The 22444-nt window shown below is 42.7% G+C and overlaps 1 protein-coding gene across 3 annotated transcripts in view; it reads right to left on the bottom strand.

The window, feature by feature from the left end:
- Nucleotides 1-21622, bottom strand: part of GNE (glucosamine (UDP-N-acetyl)-2-epimerase/N-acetylmannosamine kinase) — a 49875-nt gene extending 28253 nt beyond the window's left edge. The window contains exons 1-2 of one of the 3 annotated variants that reach the window (XM_024560259.3): nucleotides 21449-21622; nucleotides 4133-4338 (exon numbers count right to left, since the gene is read on the bottom strand). In XM_024560259.3, the coding sequence (XP_024416027.1) occupies nucleotides 4133-4338; nucleotides 21449-21589 (347 nt within the window). In that variant the 5' untranslated portion in view covers nucleotides 21590-21622. Of the gene's footprint in view, nucleotides 1-4132; nucleotides 4339-8911; nucleotides 9069-9122; nucleotides 9145-21448 lie in introns of those variants that run through there. The other 2 variants (XM_045195089.2, XM_053922664.1) reach the window with 2 other exon arrangements.
- Nucleotides 21623-22444: the final 822 nt, after the last annotated feature.

Raw genomic sequence — 22444 nt, 5'->3', positions numbered from 1 at the left:
CACACCATAAATGCATGCATGGGTCATGCATTTATGTTCTTTGGCTACTCTGTTCCCAATGTTGTACTTTATATCCCAAGACTATTCTGTAACTACCTATTTGTACTTCTTAATCCCTTCACCTATTTCACCCAGCCCCCAAACCCCCACCCCATCCAGTAACCATCAGAACATTCTCTGTATCTATGATTTTGTTTTATAGACTCAATTATTAATATGTATTTATTGCTATCTTGTTCATATTTTTTTTCTTTAAAGACCTTTAATATTTCATGCATTACTGATTTGGTGGTGATGAACTCCTTTAGCTCTTTATCTGTCCTTTGTCTAAACGATAGCTTTGCTGAGTAATCTTGGTGCTTTTCATTATTTTGCATATTTTGTGCCAGTCTCTTTTGGCCTGCAAAGTTTCTACTGATACATCAGCTGACAGTCTTATGGAAGCTCCCTTGTAGGTAACTAACTGCTTTTCTCTTGCTGATTTTAAGATTCTCTGCCTTCAACCTTTGGCATTTTAATTATGATGTGTCTTGGTATGACCCTCTTTGGGTTCATCATTTGGAACTCTCTGCAGTTCCTGGACTTGTATGTCTATTTTCTTCATCAGGTTAGGGAAGTGTTCCATTATAATTTTTTTAATAGGTTTTCAATTCTTTGTTCTCTTCTCCTTGCACCCCAAGGATGCAAATGTTCGTATGCTTGAAGTTGTCCCAGAGGCTCCTTAAACTATCGTCACTTTTTAAAAAAATTTTTCCTGTTATGATTAGGTGTTTTCTGCTTATCTTCCAAATCACTGATTTCATCCTCTGGTTCATCTACTCTCATGTTGATTCCCTGTAATGTACTCTTCATTTCTGACTGGTTCTTTTGTATGTTTTCTATCTCCATTTTTATGTTTCCTATCTCTTTGTTGAAGTTCTCACTAAGTTCATCTAGTCTTCCCCTAAGTTCACTGAGCATCCTTATAAATCGTGTTTTGAACTCTCCATCTGGTAAATTGCTTGTCTCCATTTTGTTTAGTTCTTTTTCTGGAATTTCATTCTTTCATTTTGGACATGTTTCTTTGTCTCCTCAGTTAGGCTGTACCCATGTGTCTGTTTCTATGTATTAGGTAGAGCTGCTGCATCTCCCAGTCTTGGCAGTGTGGCCTTATACTGATGTCCTGTAGGGCCCAGTGGCACAGCCTCCCTAGTTAGCCAAGTTGGGTGCACCGGGTGCACCCCCGCATGTAGGATGTGTGCACTCTCATGCTGTAGTTGAGCCTTGACTGCTGTTGGCATGTCAATGGGAGGGATTTACCCCCCAGGCTGATCTGCTGCAAGGACTGGCCATGACAACCATGGAGGATCTGCTGTGCAGTGGCTGATCTCAGAGCACTACTCACTTCAACAGGGCTCAGGTGCCTGCTGAGTCTTCCCCTTGAATATGTTGCTCATGGAGGTGGTTGGGTATTTTGGTGTGGTCTGAAGCTGTCCACCAGGAGTGCTGGCTCTCGGGCCTCCTGGGAGGTGCAGGCAAAGGTCATTAACCACCTGTGCACTGCCAGGGGCCACCCAGGATGAGCTGCAAAGTGGTTTGCAGATGGCTGCTACTTGTGCTGGCCTCAGAGGTGCCTGGGAGAGGCCAATCTTTGAAGCAAGGCTGGCTGCCACTAGTGCCAGATCTCGGACCACTTGTGCTGGGCCTGGGGCCACTTAGCAAGAGGTACAAGGTGTGCCAAGACCAGATGCTGCTTGATTGAGAGATTGTAGGAAAGTCTGCACTTGAGTCAGGACAGTCTGTTTGTATGGAAAAGCTGGAGGAAACATCTTGGGTGGGCCTGCAAGTTGGGTGGAGCAAGGGCTCAGGGAATCACCAGGGCAGGAAGAACTGTATTAGGTGGATGGTGACTAAGATATGGGGCCTACCTGCTGGCTCTGTGGAAGGCGGGCCCAGAAAAGGAACAATGGCCCTTGCCAGCACTTCTGTCTGGGAGACATCTGCCCCTCCAACCCTTGCCTAAAGCCAAACAATTCAGTATCGCCCTGCCCCCACATATGTCCCTGGCACCTTTCCAGCTGCTGCCCAAGTGCTGGAGCTCAGAGCAAGTAAGTCCAAATAAGAGCATGGGGACCTTTAAGAGAAATGTCTGGGACTCCAGGAGCCCTCTGTCTTACTCAGCTGGAATTACAGTCCCGGGTGGTTTTCACCCCCAGAAGTTATGGGGACTTCTCTTCCCAGCAGTGGAACCCTAGGCTGGAGGCTCATGTGGGGTTGGCACTCTTTGCTCTTCAGTAGCCAAGATATCCCTCCCAATTTTAACTGCCACACGTGGGTGTGGGACCAGTCTATTCCTCGTCTCCATCCCTCCTACCGGTCTGGATATGGCTTCTTCTTTATATGCTTAGTAATAGGACTCCTGTTCAGCTAGATTTTAGGGGGTTCTGAATAATTGTTCTCCTGTAGTTTAGCTGTAATTTTGATGTGGTTGTAGGAGGATGTGAGTACTGCATTTACCTACTCTGCCATCTTGGCTGCTATTCTCTCCATTTTCCCCACAGTTTTGTGGGGAAACACCATAGAGCCAGGTGGCCCAGCCCCAGCACTACTGACACTGAGCCTGACAGATCTTTGTTGTGCAGGGGGCTTTCCAGTGCCTTGGAGGATGTTCAGAAACATTCCTTGTCTCTTTAAACAACTGTTCAGTAAATAAACAAATGAATTGCTAAGTAGTCTTTATTTATTTGATTTCCTTTCCTTTTTTTTTGCCCAATTCTTAAGAGCATAAAAATGCTTTAAAAAAAAAAATACCTAACCAGTTGAAGTAGAAAGGTAGCTTATTTTTTCTGTTGGTTTAATGTCTTCTTAAAGTAGATAATACATCCTCATGGTTTGAAATTCAAGATACAAAAGGTTAGACAGTGAGAAGACTACCTTCTCACTTTGTTTCCCGTCGTCCAGTTCTCCTCCCCGGAAGCAACTGATTTCTTCTGTTAGAATGTACTTTAAACATACATTTCCATTAAGCATTAGACCAATTTCCTATTTAACAGTATCACCAGATAAACACTACCTCCCCACACTCAGGTACGGTGGTAGGCAGATGAGACACCGACCACAATTTCTCTGAGGGCCTCTCCCACTCGTCTTCCATCACACTTTTCTCACAGAAGTAACATAACCCACTCAGACTCACATTTCAGGCTCTAGCTAACACTTCTCTTCTATTTCATCCTATCTTTGCCCTATATATGTAAGAAGTAAGTGTTCTCATGCAGAATTCATTTCACATTTTTAAAAGTCATGCAATTTTGAGCTGTCCATAAATTTCTTCTCTACTCTAAGTTAGAATCAAATTGCTAAACTGGGTTTTGGAGGCAAGTTTTTATTTGTTTTTTTTTTTTGTTTTTTTGCTGTTGTTGTTATCTTGTTTTTAAAGAATAGTCTGAAAAAGACCATTTTCTTTAACACAAGCTTCTTTCACATTTAATACTGTGTTTTTGACCATCTTTAGAGGTTGCATTAACATTTCCATGCCACAAGGGTGCACTAAATGCCACTTTATTACATGTAACAAATGAATGTTCATCTTTGGTTTATATATTCTGCCCCCTCAAAGATTTCCCAACTTGTCATTTTTCATATTTTGACTTTGATCAATCAAAACAAATATAAGTGGTAATGGTAACATAACATTCTACATTACCTTGTAAATCAATTCTATTTTTAAAATCTTGTTTCATATCTACCATTTTATATGCTGTTGAGCTATATACCAGTTTTAATGTAGAATTGCCATTAGGACTCACAAAATGGATTACACGGAATCACATTATTTTATTACACAATATATAAGTGCCATTTCTCCTGAATGTAGTAACAGCATCAAGCATCTATTAGGCAGCATCACTGTGATGAATCCTCTATATTACTATCTCCATTCTTCACAATAACCTACAACATAGGTTTTCACGCTGTTTTATAATTGAGGAATCTGAGGCTCAGAGATGCTAAGCAACTTCTCCAAAGCCACCTAAAAACTAAGTGGTAGGACTGAGATTTGAAGCTAGGTCCACACAGTTCCTAGATCCAACCTCTCCCCAGTGCACCGTGTTGCAATGAAGAATATCATAGGAAAATGCTTTCATCTTACCCATAGTCATCTATCAGGTGAGAGCCAAGCACCACCACATCAAGGTCAAAGAACTCTGGTTCCGTCTTAATGCCAAACATGATTGGTGCGAGTTTAGAATAATCAGCACGATTGCAAGTAGCAACACAAACCCGAAGCTTTCGGTTATTCCCATTCTTCTCCATGACTTGTTTTTTTCTTTTGGAAAGGTCCTTAAAATAGAGTTCCTGAAGTTGCAAAAATAAAAATGGTTTATGATCAGGATGACACATTCTAGCTATAAACAGAATTTTGCGGTTGTAAGTCCTTATCTACCTTTTTTCCCACCTCACTTGTGTGTGGCACAGCCCCTGGTGTATCCAGAGTTATGAAACTCCAGCTGACTAACTATAACTCACCCCTTTCTCTCAAACTTAATATACTGGAATGCAATTAAGAAACAGTGACATATATCAAGTCTCATTTAAAAGGTGAGGAAACATCAGCTCTTAATTAGTTAAAAATGACTTGCCATACCTCACAATTGATTCCAACATACCAGACTATTGCAAAACTTTGAGAATTACCAACCTGGTTCGACTCCCTAACAAAAAGGGAAACAGGTCTTAATAGGGCAAATTACTTCCCCAAGATTCAAGATCACATCTCAAGGGATGAGATCTATTCCGCCTCACACTACACACCCCCTATATACAAAGCACTGTGCTTAGTGCTGTGGAAGAGAAAGATGAATAAGATAAAGATTTAAAACCACCACCACCAAAAAAACACACAGCCCTACCTTTAAGGCCTCATCAGCACTTACTGCTGGTGATTACAAACTTGACAACTCCAAGTGCCAGCCAGAATTTCCTGTCCTGCAGGCACCTTAAAGTCACTATCCCAAACAGAACTCATTTTCCTTTCCAAACCTGTTCCTCCTTCCTTGTTCTCTAAGTCACTTGTGAACGTCCACTCATCCAAATGCCTTGACGTCCTTATCTCCTCTCTTCCTTACCCTGTACCTCCACAAGCCCTACCAATTCCACCTCGTGAAATCTTTCAAATCTGTCTCCCCCTCTCCATCCCCACCAGGGCACCCCCTGGTCCAGCCCCTCATCTTAGGTCTGAACTGTGGTAACAACTCTCAAAGTGAATTTGCCTGTCTCTAGTCTTGGCCTGTCTCCCACAAAACTTCCCAAGTGATTTTTCCGAAGTTCATAAATCTGATTCTCATGCTAAACAATATACCTCACCTACGGGTAAGGTCCAAGTTGCTGATTTGGACGTGGCCCATCTTCCCATCCCTGTCCCCGCTGACTGCAAGTATCCTGACTCTGTGCCAAAGCCAGGCCGAAGTCCCTGAAGTTCGACCAGTGGGTCTCCATATCTGTGCTTTTCTAGATGCCAGTGCCTCTACCTAGCACTTCCTTTCCCTCTTCCCTGGACTCTTCCTTCTACCTCAGAACCCAGCCTTAGTTTCCCCTCCACTTTCACATAATCCTCATTCCTCCTGCTGCTGCCTGCCTCCCACACAGAGACATACTATCCCTCAACTCCTCTGCCTTCCTGTCCCCCCACCGTCCTGTCCCCTCCACCCAGAAGGTAAAAATCAGGGAGAAGGGATAAAAGGTATGTTTTATGAAACATTTTAAACTTCTTTATATCAATATAAAATTTCACTTCATGGAATGATCTCAAAGTTTATCTTTCAGGAAGTGTATAAATGTTTACAATTTGCACTCAGGAATCCAGAAGAGCTTGAATAAGGATGCCAATAAAAAGGGAGCTGCCAGACCTGGCCGGGTAGCATGGTTGGTTAAAGCGTTATCCTGACACACCAAGGTTGTGGATTTGATCCTCAGTCAGGGCGCTTATAAGAATCAACCAATGAATGCATAACTAAGTGAAACAAATCGACGTTTCTTTCTCTCCCCCTCCCTTCCTCTCTCTCTCCCCCCCCCCTTCCCCTCTCTCTCAAAAAATCATTACGTTAAAAAAAAATTTAAATGGTGGTTTTAAGGTTTCTTGGACATAATCCTTTTTCCCACTCATCATTCAATTTAATCTGAATAAACTGTTGGTGATATTTAATTTGCTGGGTGAGGCAAAAATAAATCATTCATGGTTGGTCAATTTGTATTCATTTTAAAAGAGCAGTCAACTTTCCATCTGGCAATACTAAAATGCTTAGCATTTACCAGGTAATTCAAAGGTAATTCTACCAAAACTGAGAGTAAGCTAGCTATATAAACTGTAAAAAATATAAACTATATATAAACTATAAAAAAATACAAAGTTAGTTAGGCCAAATCATTGTTAAGAAGTCAAATCTTAAAAAGAAAGTAACAGTAAAATGCCTTTCTGAGGGGTGAATTCTTTGTAAAAAATAACAATTTAACTTATTTTTTTGTTAGGTAGTATATTCACATGGTTTAAAACTGAAGTCACCCCCTGGCTGGTGTGGCTCAGTGGATTGAGTGGTGGCCTGCGAACCAAAGGGTCTCAGGTTCGATTCCCAGTCAGGGCACATGCCTGGGTTGTGGGCCAGGTCTCCAGTAGGGTGTGCGCGAAAGGCAATTACACATTGATGTTTTTCTTCCTCTTTTTCTCCTTCCCTTCCTCTCTCTAAAAATAAATAAATAAAGTCTTTTAAAAAATAAATAAAACTGAAGTCACAAAAGGCTATCAGCAAGTCTTTTGTGTTCCCAGCCACGCAGTTCTTCTCCCTGGAAGGTAAGAGTTACTGCTTTCTTATCTACCCTTCTATAGATAAACATGTATATATAAGTAAATGCCCCTATATTTCTTTAACAGTAAACATTTGCTAAGCACTTCTGAGGTGCCAAGCACTGTGTTGAGTTTTCCAATTACTAACTCATTTCATCCTCTCAGCCCTATCATATTTGTCCCATTTTACAAATGGGTACATTGAGGTACAGTGGAAAATTATTTACTTGCCCCAAATCACAGTTAACAACTGCCAGAACCAAAGTCAAACCCAGCGCCCTGGCTGGGTAGCTCAGTTGGTTGGAGCATCATCCCAATAGGCCAAGGTTGCCGGTACTGTCTGGTCTGAGCACATGCAGGATGCACATGTGAGTGGAACACCGTTGGCGATGTTTCCTTCTGTCTCTCCCTTCCTCTAAAATCAGTAAATAAAAATTTAAAATAAATAAAGATGAATAAAATGAAATTTTTTTTAAAAAGAATCCAACCCAGCATTCAGAACCCTGCCCACATCCAGCGTTTGCCTTGTGTCTGCTGATCTCATAAATACCTGTGAGTGAGAACGTTTTGTGCCCGGTCCTCCCAAAAGAACATGATACTGTAGTCCCCCCCATGTGACGTTTCCCTTTTTGCCGTTTCAGTTACCCATGATCTGAGGCCATTAAATGGAAAATTCCAGAAATGAACAACTGTTAAGTTTGAAATTTCACGCTGTTTTCAGTAGGGTGATAAAAACCCCATGACATCCCACTCTGCCCTGCCTAGAATGTGACTCATCCCTTTGTTCATCTTTGTATGATACATATGCTCCCAGCCCTTAGTCACTTAAAAGTAGTCTCTGTTATTGAAAGGACTGTCACAGTATCACTCTGCTTGTGTTCAAGTAGCCCTTATTGTATTTAATAATGGTCCCGAAGGGTAAGAGTAGTGACGCTGGTGGTTCAAATATGCTGAAGAGAAGCCGTAAAGTGCTCCCTTTAAGTGAAAACGCGAAAGTTCTAAACTTAACAAGGAAAGGAAAAAAAATCATATGCTGAGGTTGCTAAGATGTACAGTAAGAACGAATCTCCTGTGTGTGAAATTATGAAGAAGGAAAAAAATAGTGCTGGTTTTGCTGTCACACCTCAAACTACACAAGTTAAAGCGACAGTGCGTAAGTGCTTTGGAAAAGGCATTCAGCTTCATCACAGGTACGTATACACAGGAAAATAAACAGTACCTACAGGGTCTGGTACTATGGGCTGGTCTCAGGCACCCGCTGAGGGTCTTGGAACAGGACCCCTTGGATAAAGGGGGACTGCTGTGCAGCACTTTCCCCTCAGTCCAGAGGGGATGAGACTCACGAATAAAAGAAGGAAGGGACTATATAAAAAGTGGTCTGAAACGCAGAACCCTGTTCCCAAGCTATCACTGGGTGTGGCTTCTTTCAGGCCTTCTACAGTTGGGTTAACCAGTTATCTATAACGCTAGATAAGCATTATAGTGCCCCAGCCCTCCTCTCAGGAGCAAAGAATACTTTTTCGTGCTGTAACAATTTTACAAGTGTGCTCAGGATGGAGGGGTGGGTGTGAAATAAACGCCTATCAAACTTCCAAGGAAGCCCAGACTAAGAATATGGTCAGGGTTGGGCGCAGACCTTCAAAATCATCTTTTAGTTCAACCTTTATACCCAGAGCAATTTGCCTGCCAAGTAGCTGCCTGTCCTCTCTTGCATAACTCTGTTAACGGACATTATCTTCCAGGACAGCCTGTGTTTTCACTAGACAGCACTGCCCTGGAATAAAGTCACGCCGGGCCTCCCTCTAACACCGCCTACCCCCCCACTCGCACACACGACTTCCCGGTTACTCGCCCGGGGCCGCACTGAACCTGTCCGCTCCACCCGCCGCAAGGCGGGGCCTGTAACGGGACCAAAGTGGGGCGCTGGCGTGTAGGCCCGCGGGAGACCAGGCGCGGCCCGGGTCGGGCAAGGGCGGGGGTCGCCGCGCGGTGCGAAGCCGCGGGCCGGGGGCCGGGGAAGAGGCCCTAGGGGCCGGGAGGATGCTCTCCGGGAGCCCGCCCCCGCGTCCCGGACGGACGCGTGGCACTCACCGGTCGGCAGTCCTGCTCCCTCCCGCGCCGCCGCTGCCACGCCTCGATGGCGAGAGCCGGAGGCGACGCCAGCAGGCAGGCGTGCGCAAGCCCGGCCCCTCCGGCTTCCGCGGCTCCCACGGGGCACCGACTTGTCGCTCCACCCCGGCTCCCCCACCGGCCTCGCACACCCACCCCTAACCCCGAATCGGCGAGCGCGCCTTTACGTCACCTCAGAGGAGCCCTGTGATTGGCTGTGCCCTTCTACGCCTTCCCTTTTCCCAGAAGATGTCTTGAGGAGACGGGGGCGGGGCGGGGTGGGCCGGGGCGGGCCGAGAGCCTCCAGTGGCGGGGCGGGGTGGGTTACCGCGGGTCTAGGGTCTCGCTGGGCGGCTGCATGATCGCTTGGAAATCCGAGTCCTCCCACAGGGTATTTGTTTTGGCCTTCCGTTCCTTCAGTCATTTCGCGGGCCGCGGCCGGAACAGTACTGTCGCGTAGCCGGTGCACCCAGATCCGGCTCTGGAGTTCAGGCTTGCCACTTCAGAACCCCGACTGCTAGGAGGCTCTGTTGGCAAATACTAGCCGATCATTATAAGGAGCTCTGCCCGGACTCCTCCTGCAGAGAAAGCCCAGTCAGTCCGGGCCCAGGGACGGCCAGAGAACAAAGCTGTGGCACAGAAAGTGGTGGGAACACGCTCGCACAGGTCCCGATGGAGACTCTTCAATGATTGTTTCAAATTCCTGAGTCATCGCGAACCAACTTTGAGTTGGTGATAACAAAACATTAAAACCTTTTTTTTTTTTTTTACAACCACTAGGTACGGGTGAAACTAAACAGCCTAACAACTCGTTGAAAGTTCTTACATAAGCTGAATACCATAATCAAACTTTTGCACTTGATTTTTCAATTAATGACAAAGCTCTAATTTGCGTAGGACATTAACCGTTAGTTCCCCGGCAGCTAGCTTGGGGCCACTAAAAGGTCACATCTGGCGCAAAAGGTCAAACACGAACGGGTTTTGTCCAGAAAAGTGCCATTGGATTTCTTTTCCAAATATCACTTTGGTTGCCGGGTGGCCAGTGGATTGGATCAAGAATGATGGCAGTCTTTGGAAGGGTGCATAACCAACGTGGTGCCACACTGCTTGCATCTGATGGGGCTGGGAAGAATCGGACTCATTTAAATTTTCACTAAATTCCTATTTAAAATATCTCTGTGTATTTTGTAGTATATGCACATATTCCGTTTTTAAAGAGAATAAAATAAAATTAATTGAAAAATGGTGTCAGTGAAACTCAATTGAAGTGGATGGATATGAGATTTAGTTTGGAAGTGGAATTGATGAAAATTAATTATGGATTAGGTATGAAGGGATGGCCCCCCAAAAAAGGAGGAAACAAGGATGACTTCCAGGTACCTGGCATTTGTAGTCGGGTGATTGGTGCCATTTATCAATGAGAAATGCCAGGGGGTGGCGGAGATGTTGGTGACCAGGTTTGGGGAGTTGAAAGTAGTTTTAATTTGGGATATGTTGTTTGAGATACCTACCAGATAGCTACTAAACAGGCAATCACATATGTGAAACTGAACACAGATTCTCATACCATAGATAAGTTTCGTATTGTTGCTGTAACAAATTACCCCAAACTTAATGGTTTGAAACAACACAGTTGCGTCTGAAATGGGTGTCACAGGGCTAAAATCAAGGTAGCCATGTAGGCATCACACACACAAAAACGTGTAACTATGTGTGGTGATGGAGGTCAACTAGACTTACTGTGGTGATCATTGGGGTAAAAGGAGGTTTACTGTTGTATGTGAAACAGGGTTTATTCTTGTATTATTATTTATTATGTATTATTTTCCATATGAACAACTGTAAATGTACTTTTGCCCAAACCCGTATACATATATTGAATTACTGTTGTACATCTGAAACAAATATAATGTTGTATGTCAAATATCTTTCTCTCTCTCTCTATGAAAAAGGTATGAGTGGGGCTGCCTTCCTCAGGCTACAAGGGAGAATCTGCTTCTCTGCCTTTTCCAGGTTGTAGCGGTGCCTTGGCTTGTGGCCTCTCTGATCTGCTTTCCTTGCCACATCTCCTTCTCTGCCGCTCCTGCCTCCTTTGTTCACTTAAAAGGACACTTGTGATTACATTGGGTCTACTCAGCTAGTTCAGGATGATCTTCCCACCTCAAAATCCTAATTTAATCACATTTGGAAAGTCTCTGCTGCTATGTAAGGAAACATATTCACAGGTTCCAAGGATTAAAATGTAGACAGCTTTGGGGAGTTATTCTTTTGCCTACCATGAGTGGTATTAGAAGTCCCAGGAGATGTTTAAAATGGGTATATCACTTTTAAACTGACATGCCATACCACCAAATACCCAGAACAGAACATTAATTTTTTTCTCTTCAAGTTAAGAAAAAAGTTAATTTCAAAAACGTGAATGTTTCATTCTTTAACCTTGGTGTTTATTAAATGGGTGTGTTTAGTTTGTAAACATTTAAATTGTACTCTTAAGATATGTGCGCTTTTTTTAATGCTCACCTGAGGATATTTTCATTTGCTGTTTTAGGGAGAGAGAGAGACATCGATGTGAGAGAAGCATCGATAGGTTGCTTCCTATTGCACCCAAACTGGGGTTCCCCACTGGGACCGGGTATCACACACACCCACTCCCAGACCAGGGATGAACCCACAACCTAGGTATGTGCCCTGACTGGGAATCAGACCCACAACCTTTTGGTTATGGGATGATGCTCCAACCACTGAGCCACACCGGCCAGGGCTCCTGTGCATGTTTTTGCATGCATATTATAAGTACAATATTTTTTTAACATATTGTTTAAGATTATAGCTAGGAAAAATGTAACTAGAAAGATAAGCACTTTTAATACTAGGTAACGTAATTTTAAGAATCCGTGCACTTGTAGATTCTATTTGTTTGACCAAGATTGAGAATTTTATATTTCCATATACAGTCAAGTAGCTCTGAATTCACAGACTCGTTTAACCTTAAATGAAATTGCACTCTTTAAAGAATTTTTCCCTATGTTCTCTTGAGATAAAATTGCAACAAGGAGCTATAGGAGGTATTTTCTCTGAGCTTTTTGGAATCACTTTTCTGTGGGTAAATATTGTTACATCTCTGTTACTTGCTATTTAAAAGAATGAATTAACACACCAAAAATCTCCCTAAGTCATTACGTTTGCTGGTTTGGTTGGTTTCTTTTGACTTTAACCTGCAGGCTCTACGAGCTTCAAAGAAGTACTTATAGCTTCGTAGTATAATAAAATTATGTGTTTCTATAGATTACTCCATAAGCAGAATTATAAACCCAGACATTCAGGGCATAATTAGACTATCAAAGAATCCTAAACCTTAAGACATCATCTAATTCAACCTTCTCGTCAAAGGAGGAGACCTCTCTACAGCATCCCCGACAGAAGTTCATATGGCCACTTAGGGATCATTTCTTCTAACAGGGATTTGTCTTGCTCTTTTATTCAGTGATTTAATTATAAAGTACACTGTCTTCCTATAAATTCTAGTATTAGTTCTAGTATTCTAATATTCTGTTTTCCTATAAAATTCTAGTATTCTAATAAACACTTTATTTATATTCACTCAGTACTCCTAACAACCTCCAGATATAGCTTCCATCACAACCATTTTATTTTTTAAGTATATTTTATTGATTATGTTATTACAGTTTTCCCAATTTCTCCCCCTTTATCCCCCCTCTGCCCTGCAGCCCGCATCCTCCAGCATTCCCGCCTTTAGTTCATGTCCATAGGTTGTACATATAAGTTCTTTGAGTTCTCTGTTTCCTATACCACTTTCGACCTCTCCCCATCTATTTTATGCCTATCAATTATGCTTCTTCCTCCCTGTACCTTTTCCTGCCTATTCCTCCCTTCCCCCTCCCCACTGAAATCTCTCCATGTGATCTCCAGTTCTCTGATTTGGTTCCTGTTCTAGTTGTTGGCTTAGTTTTTGTTTTCGTTGTTTGTCTTTTCTTTTAGGTTCATTTGTTGATAGTTGTGAGTGTGTTGTCATTTTCTGTTCATATTTTTGATCTTCTTTTCCTTAGATAAGTCCCTTTAACATTTCATATAATAAGGGCTTAGTGATGATGAACTCCTTTAACTTGACCTTATCTGTGAAGCACTTTATCTGCCCTTTCATTCTAAATGATAGCTTTGTTGGATAGAGCAATCTTGGGTGTAGGTCCTTGCCTTTCATGATTTCAAATACTTCTTTCCAACCCCTTCTTGCCTGTAAGGTCTCTTTTGAGAGATCAGCTGATAGCCTTATGGGAACTCCTTTGTAGGTAACTGTCTCCTTTTCTCTTGCTGCTTTTAAGATTCTCTCCTGATCTTTAATCTTGGGTAACTCAGTGATGATGTGCCTTGGTGTGTTCCTCTTTGGGTCCAACTTCTTTGGGACTGTCTGGGCTTCCTGGACTTCCTGGAAGTCTATTTCCTTCACTAGTTTGGGGCAGTTTGCCTTCATTATTTGTTCAAATAAGTTTTCGATTTCTTGTTGTTGTTCTTCTCTTTCTGGTACTCCTATAATTCGGATATTGGAACAGTACAGGTTGTCCCAGAGATTCCCCAGCCTCTCTTCATTCTTTTGGATTCTTGTTTCTTCATTCTGTTCCAGCTGGATGTTTATTTCTTCCTTTTGTTCCAAATCGTTGCTTTAAGCCCTGGTTTCCTTCCTATCATCGTTGGTTCCCTGAATATTTTGCTTTATTTCATTTTGGGTATCTTTCATTTGTTTTTTCATTTTTCGACCAAGTTCAATCAGTTCTGTAAGCATTTTGATTACCAGGGCTTTAAATTCTCCATCAGATAGGATGGCTATCTCCTCATCACTTAGCTCTCTTTCTGAAGCTTTGCTCTGTTTTTTCATTTAGGTTGTATTTCTTTGTCTCACGGCCCCTGGTAAATTGTAAGGGGGCAGGGCCTTACGTATTCACTGGGCAGAGCAACCCTCTTTGCTGCGCTGCCACACTGCCTGTGGGGGAGGGGCCAGAGAGGGAACAATGCAGCTCACCTGCTAGGCTCTATCCCACTTTCCAATGAACTTTATCATGTGAGACTGGGAGTTTCTCCTACCTCAGCAACCGCTGTAGTCCACAGTCAGTTCTGAGTCTCAGTTTCCAGTTCAGCCAGCCCCACCCACCTGCATGATCTACCACCTCACCGTGGTTTCTCTCAGCCAGCCCCGCCCTCGCCATCACACCCATTTTATAGATAGGGGGACAAGCACAGAGGGAAAGTTGCATAAGATCCCACAGCTGTTATGCAGTTGAACCCAGCCTTTGACCCCACGTGTTTAGCCACCTCCCTACCATAAGCAGAGCCCTTACACATTATGATATAAACCTATCTTCAGGTTGATCTTGATCATCGATTTTGGGGTACATTGTGCCACTAGTTAGGAATTCCCATAATTCTTCTCTTATCCAGCCCACATCTCTCTGTATTGCTCATGTAAATATCTTAAGACATTTTTAAAGGTATATTCTTTAAAATCAAGACATAGAATGTCTATGACATTCTTCAATTGTGCAAGTTTGATAAAGGCTTCAAAAGAGAAATGATCGGTTTGGCACAACTTTTTAAAATAAACTTTTAATTGAAGTATAATGAAGAAACCTCACACATAGTAAGCACATGTTGAATTCTGAATTTTCATGAAGTGAACACTCCTAAGACAAAGAAAGAAAACATTACCAGTGTACATGGGTAACCTAGCCAAGAGCTGCCCATCCATGGCCCATGAGAAGACCCAGCACCACGGCCGTGCATGTTAATAGACACAGTGGTATTAACCAGGCATGTTAACCGACCCCACTGAAGCAGACTGTGGAAAACAGAGAGTCGGAAAACAAAGTTGTAAGTGAGTCGGAAAATGGGGCACGTTGAAAACAAAGACACAGCTATGCTGTGAGAGGTAGCGCAGGTGGGACATACAGAGAGAATACAGTCCCTGACTTGCCTCTCTAACTTCGATCCCTGTGTATCCTTAAAATAAATCATCTTTTCCTTGAGGTGCCCACTTCCTTGCAATCAGAGGACATTACCAATGAAACTGTAAGCCAGAAAGGCTCCCCGACCCCATCATTTCAATTCCCAACTCCAACCCATCGGTAGTGCCTGCTTAGAGAACTACGTGGAAAATGCCCCTGAGGCTGAGTTCATTGGAAAACAGTGCTGCGCCTGCCCCGTTGTCTTTTAGGGGAGGTTGGAAGGGAGGCAGGGACTGTGCCATGTACTTGCCATTTCTGCCTTCAGCCAGTGCATTGCCACCCTTCAAGGCCAGGCAGGTTCATGGTATTCGTGCAGATGGAAAAAGTCACGGAGCTGTTGGGATGTCTGACATGCCTTTGTTCACGGGTGTGTGAGCCACGCACGCTGCAAGCTGTGTGTCTATCTGCATGTCTCATGTCATGGCTCCCCAGTGTGGCACCCGTCCCCTTGCGTGTATCTCATCATCATCGTCCCCAGCGGGGAGTCCCTACCTGTTTAAATACTAGAGGGGAACAAAGCCGGCAAGATGCCAGAAATCATATAACATAACAAATTCTGCACACGAGAGCCCACTTCATGTTATGGGAACAGTTTATCAGACGTAGTCTCAAGGCTATGAGAACACTAGTTACCAGGCCCCTCCAAGGCTATGGGAACACTGCTTCCCTTAGCTACCCAGACACCTGGATGAGGAAGCCAGCCTGCCTCCACTTACCCTACAGCCAATATCAGAAAGAAATCAAGAGATGGAAAAAAAACTGAGCAATTAATCACCACGTTAAACTAGATATTTCTGTTTAATAAACATCCTTCTCTTAGCTATTCTCCTCCCTTTACAGCTCAGACACAATACTTTTAATTGCCAGAGTCTCTGGGGTATGCAAAGAGGCAAAACACATCTCACAAACCGGATATCACTGCATAAACCAGATCACTTATGGCCTAATCAAGTCACAGAGGCCCCTCCCCGGAAGAGAGAGAATTACTCTTGTACTGATGAGGCTACAGCCTATGTAGAAGCAATTCTTTTTCCCTTAGGAAAATCATTAAGTTTAAGTTTTAAGGATTAAGTTTACATTAGCTGAAAACAATTCTATACCATCCTAATCTGTATGATCAACTTCAGCTTTGCAAGAGCATGAGGTTGAAAACTACGCTTGCAAATGTACTGATTAAGACTCATAACAAGAAGAGAAGCCTTTCTGAAATTTGTATTTCAGGACCATTAATCACTGTTCACATCCCCAATTACTAATCAGTTTATCATGGCAGCCGATCAGCTTTTCAGAGCACCTGTGGTACTGAGCCAGCCCCGTCCTAGCTTGCCCAATTATAGGACAAAAGTACAAATGCATACAACGACCGTGTGTTTGTTTTTGTGAAATATTGTACTTTATCGGGGTTTTTAAATGTATTTTTGTGGGCTATGCAAATATTATATTTTAAACCAATAGATAATTTTCTTACTTACCTGTTTGCTAAGGAAATAAGGTAAGCCAGAAAGTGCTCAGTCACCCCTGACTAATAGGAGTGCAGAAAGTTTAGCTGGCACAGCTATTCTAGAAGAACTGGAAATGTGTTAAAACCTAGTTTGCCTTTAACTTTGACTCTGTTATAAATAGCTGGATCAACAAAATTATGTTCTAAAATAACTTGCTCATTAAAGAGTTATGTGGGAAAAAAAAAACAAAGGGGAAAGAAAGAGCTACGGAGGAAGTACATTCTTTTGCATATCAAGGATCGGGGTAAGATCAACAGCACTTAGTACCAGCAATTAACCTTTGGGAAATTTTCATGATTTCTCATGTAGGCTGAGGAACCAGCCCAGGTGCTGGTCCAAACTCCCGAGGCTGAGGAATACTAGACACTTAGTAGTCAGCATGTAGCTAAAAATGAAGGTGGGGTCCCACATGGCATTCCTGTGGAGTACTGAAGTGGGCTCTTTAATACCTATGTGAATGCTTAGACTACATGCAAATATACATAATTAATATTTGTAAGTCCAAAGCCTGAACAAAACGTCTCAACATCTCTCTGCTCATGTCCTTCCTCCCCCTCCTCTGGAATGAATCTAAATCAACCTTTCAAATCATTTTGTTCTTCTTCCTTAATCTGCTTCTGGTCCTTAAACGTGCCCTCCCCCTTGTGATTACACCCTGCCTTCTAAAAATGCCGCCTTTCGGAATGTCTTTCACTCTCAACTGTGCCACTTTGACTTCTGTGTAGGTGATTCCTTGGATGTATACTCTGGCCCCGTCCCTCTGGTTCTAGGCCTGTAACCTCAAGTGCCTGCTAGATATTTCCTCACCTCCGACTCAGTATCTGAAATTTAGTTTGGTTTTTTTCTTCTTGACTTCCCCATTTCTCTCCTTCATGGTATCAACTTGCCACTTTCATTCAGACTCAAAATCATGGAGTCATATTTTAATAGTCTCTCTCTGCCTGACTTTTAACATTCGATCTTTCAAATTCCTTAAAATATGTTTTGTGGGTTTGTTGTTTTTTTTTTTTTTTTGCATCTACTCTTCCTTCCCATTTCTACTATCACCACCTTAATTCATTCAAATCTTCATCCTCTTACTTCCTTAATTCGGAGGTGCCTCTATTTTCATGATTTTACTTACCTAAACTCAAGAGTTATTTTTAATCAGCATATACATTTAATGTAGTTTTTATTACAAAATCTGTTATGTCGATAGTGTTTTATAATTAAGCAAGCATGGCACCCCAGACCTGTTCTCGCTCTTCCAGCCTTCATTCCCTCGCTTCTCTAACCCGTCCTGCACACGGCAGCCTGAGTAATCTACTTAAAAGGCTGCTTTCCTTAAGTCATTTCTTTGATTAAGAAACACTTCCTTGTCTCCCCATCCCCCAACAGGTAAAGTATACCTAGGGGATCAACTTCGGCACTAAAAGTCCCCAACAGTCATGCCCTGACTTCCTCCTGGCCTTACTGACATTATTCCTGTTTTCAGGTCCTTCTGCACTAAACAGACCACTGTGTCCGCCTCCGCTGATGTCATTCCCTACTCAGGCGTCTCTGTCTTGAAAGTTAATCTCCACCAACACCTTACCCCAAAATAATCTCTTCCTCCTCCCAATTCCTGTAGCACTTGTCTTGACTGTTCATTTTATACTAATGATCTCTCTGGTGTTCTGTAAGGACGCTGAGAAACCAGTCTCATTGGTCACCTCCCTCCGTGTGTCCTGTTTCTCTCATTAGACCGTACGTTCCTTGAAGCTAGGTCTGTCAGGTGTGCTCGTCTCCCTGATTCATGCTTGAGTCATGCCATGTCATGAATACGGCCTCATAAGCCTTGAGCCAAACGGGGAGATCACATCCCTTATCAAAAAGTCATCACCATCGCTGTTCCTTTCCCTCTGGCTAGTCCAAGTCGCTTGTATTCGACTTCCCCCTTCTCCTCTCCTCCAGCACCCAAGCTTCTGATCTTGGTAGTATAACACTCGTTCTCCATCATTAGAGTGAGTCAGGTGTGAAAGAGCACGGTGAGTTGAAGAACGAAGAGAAACTTAGTCGTGTTATGAGATAGATGAGTGGCGACAGAAAGCAACTGGAGATGGAGCTAGAAGGGGGGGTAAGGCCAGGTCAGCAAGGGCCCCGGGTGACGTCATGCTGAGAAGGTGAGGCTTTCTCCTTTCTCGAACTGGGAGATATTTTAATCAGGGGAGTGACGTAATCGGATTTGCTTAATTAGAATTGTGGAAGATGAGTTGGGAAGAGGAGGAAGGACTAGAAGAAGGGAGGCCCGTTAGGAGTAATATTTTAAGACCTGAATTAAGGTGATGGAAGTGGAAAGGAAGAGCGAGAGGATGGAATAAAAAAAATATGGAGAAAGAATGGACAGAAGTGGGTGGCAGAAGGGATGATGGTGGAAGAAAATGATTGATGCTTCTACTTCAAAAACCTGGGCGACTGGCAGTGCTCTTATCTGAAATACAGGAGAGGCAGGTGTGAGGCTGGGCTGTGGGGGAGGCCAGAAGATAACGGGCTCTGATGAGGATGTGCTGAAGGGGCACCAAAGGGGCATTTTCATGAGACTGAGGACCTGGAGAAGGGCAAGGCTTGGAGATATGGATTTGTGACGAGGCACAATTCCCGCCCCGCCGCCCCCCCCCCCCCCCCCCCCCCCCGCCCAGATCTGCATGATTTGAAACACACCGCTCCTTCTAGCCCAAGGGATCCAGTAGCATCTCTTGTCCCACCACTTTCACCAGGTTTTTCTAAGGCCCCTGACCACAGGTTTGTTATACTTTTTTACTCTTGGCCAGTTCAGAGCTCTTTTTATAATAGTTTGCAGATAGCAGGTATTTAAATCTTAGGCAATTAGACTCCTAGCCATTATCAAACTTAACTTTGTAGAATGTAAAGTTCTGTGGAAACCCAGGGACTTCCGTTTATTGTGTTTCATGTTTAACACTCCGGGGTGCTCTCCTGGCCATGTTCCCCCTTTTCCAACTCACTTTTTCCAGCTGTCCAGCCTTTTCCCCACTCCGGCTTCTCCTCTCAGAACTCCTTCTTTCCAATTTTGGTCACCGCCTCCTTCTTGAAACTTTCTTCTTCCTGGGTTCCCATGACACGTCCTGATTCTCCCCTTACCTCCCATCTCTCTGGCTGCTATACTTCCTCAGCCCTCCACTTAAAAATTACTTTTTCCTAAGATCCCCTATTTAGCCTTCCTTTCACCTCGCTTTAGTATATACCTAGTGAGATCTCACCCACCTGCATGGCTTAATACAACCAGTGAAAATTATTTCTAAATCTGAATCTCTTCTCGGTCTTCTTGGTTCAAACCCAAACGTCCAGCTCTTTTTAGAAGACCTTTATTTGGATGTGTTCCACAGGCACTCCAAATCAACTCACCAAAATGAAACTGTCTTCTTCTCTGTACACTTGGGCTTTCTCCATTCTAAGTCTCAGTGAAGGACATTGTCATCCCCCAGTAACCTGAGAGGAATCCTTGACTTGGCCACCTTTATCTCCCACATTCAGTCTGTCATGAAATCCTACCAACTTCACCTGTTAAATGAGCATTTTCCTAGAAGAGAACACGGTGTGATTGAAGACAACAAGAAGGGAGTGAGAAAAGCATATAAAGGAGAAGACTAGCCCGACAGGAGGAAAGTTTTGCTGAAGAATACTGAAAAATATCAAGTGGATGTAACTTAAAGACAATACACAGTATGTGAGTTGATGTGGTCATAGAACCACCAAAGACAGGCAGATGGATGAAATGGTCATTTCTAGGTGCATTTTTTAAAAAATCAGTCACATGGAAAATGAGAGCAACTTTAGCTTTGTAACTAGAAACAACCATTTCTTAGGTTTTATCGAAGACATGAGGGGAAACAACAACCAAGAAGTTCCAACTAGAAGTTCAGAAAAGCTGACCTTGAATTTGAATGTAAGTGAAAGTATACTAAAAATAAAACAAATTCTCAATGAAGGAGGCAAATTGAAATTAGGCATTAGCGGTATAGCTAGAAGTAGGCTGTTGGAAATAATTGCAAGAATGGCATCATTTGATTGAAAAGTGCTTATAAGGCGTTCCTTGACTATAGATAATCTTCGCATTGAATATATATTTATATATAATATATATATTTTATCCTCATCTGAGGATTTTAAAAAATTAATTTTAGAGAGAGGGAAGGAGAGAGAAACATTGATGTGAGAGAGAAACATCGACCAGTTGCCTCACATACGTATGCATCCTGATCAGGGATCGAACCTGCCACATTCTGGTGTATAGGATGGCACTGCAACCAACTGAGCCACCTGGCCTGGGTGAATATATATATATATATATATATATATATATATATATATATATTTTTTTTTTTTTTTTAAATCACCGAATTGAAATGCGATGACTTCCTAAAACATGTGAATTTCCACATTTCAATAAAAATTTAGGGTAAAGTACATGATAATATAGCACACTATATGACCTACTGATATACTGATAAACATGGTAATTTCCATTTTATTTGGCTTAGATACTATATAACCCAGAGTAACTGCACTTTCCTCCCTAATGTGGTTAGTCAGTAGTGGATTCACTGGGAGAACCCGAAGTACATGCCAGGCGGCTCTACAAATCATGTTTCAAAAGCAAAGTAACAAATACAAATAGTTATCGCCAACTTTGACTTTTGTAAATGAACTGCATTTCTGAGGCAGAAGATTCAACAAGTAAGAACAAATCTACTTCCTTGGATGAAAATGAGGGCTCTAAGTAGAGAAGAGCTCATTGTCAGCTTTCAGTTTAGAAATGTGAAGAGACCATGAGTTTCCGCACAGTCCTGAGAAACAAATAGGAACCATAAAGCGACTAACATGAGTTAGCAGTTACGATGTGACATTAGAGATGACTGATGGAGGTGTTTAAAACCAAAGCTCTCCTCTTCTTCCTCGCAATTCCCCCCTTTCTTTCTGATTTCAATTTCAACGATAAGACTCTCCCAAACTGCTAAGTTACTTACATGAGGTCCTTCAGGGCCCAGCCCCTGGTAAGAAGACGTATTGATTTCCATCCGTAGCGAGAGCTCTGTACCCAGTGTTGTTTGAATCAAGGAGCAGGGCAGCTGTTTGTTCTTCTGGTTTTGCTGCAACAGAGCAGTCATTAGCAGGCACCTGAATTCTGGACTGAATATTGAGCCCCACCTCTAGGAGGAAGTTAGTGTCTGAGGGCTACTTCCCTGTTTTTGATATGCCACTCTACCTGATGGGTTATTCATTCTGGTGAGTTTATTTTCTACTAGAAAAATTATTTTTTTTTCTGAGTTTCTTGAAGGTAGAAAAAAAAATCTGCAATCAAATACAAATTAAATCTCAATAGTCTTTTCACACTGCTCTTGCACATGGTACATTCAAAACATTTGTTTGATATACTGCTTTGAGCCAAAAAAGTAAAATAAAGAAATTAAAATGGAGGATTCACGTTTCCTTAATAGCCATGGACCTCAACATATTGAAAACCCTTAGTTTCATGAGATTGAAGGGAAAAGAACAATATTGTTGCATTTTATCGAAGCTACATTGGAATAGAAAACTTACTACATTTTATAAAGGGTGCACTCTGCACCTTGGTGCTCAGCGACCCTCACAACCAGACTGGTGGCAAGGGCTACAGGCTGATGATCTGCTGTTTTCAATTCATTGCTATGTGTTCATTTGAACACATCACCAGCCTAGCCTTGTCTACCATACAACTTTACATTCTACTTAAGGGAAGCTAAAATAAAAAGCAGTCCATTGTAAAGAAGAGAACACTTTATTCTGCTCTTCTTATTTTTTATTTTGATTTTTGGTTTATTGATTTGAGAGAGAGAAACATTGATTTGTTGTTCTACTTATTTATACATTCATTGGTTGATTCTAGTATGTGCCGTGACTGGAGATCAAACCCGCAACCTTGGCATATCGGGGTGATGTTTTAACCAACTGAGCTAGGTGGCCAGGAAGAGGGGGCTTCTAGT

The sequence above is a fragment of the Desmodus rotundus genome, chromosome 1 (genome assembly GCF_022682495.2).
Source record: "Desmodus rotundus isolate HL8 chromosome 1, HLdesRot8A.1, whole genome shotgun sequence".
NCBI classification, from domain to species: domain Eukaryota; kingdom Metazoa; phylum Chordata; class Mammalia; order Chiroptera; family Phyllostomidae; genus Desmodus; species Desmodus rotundus.
The sequence above is the reverse complement of the archived record's forward strand: the minus strand, read 5'-3'. Positions and strand labels throughout refer to the sequence as shown.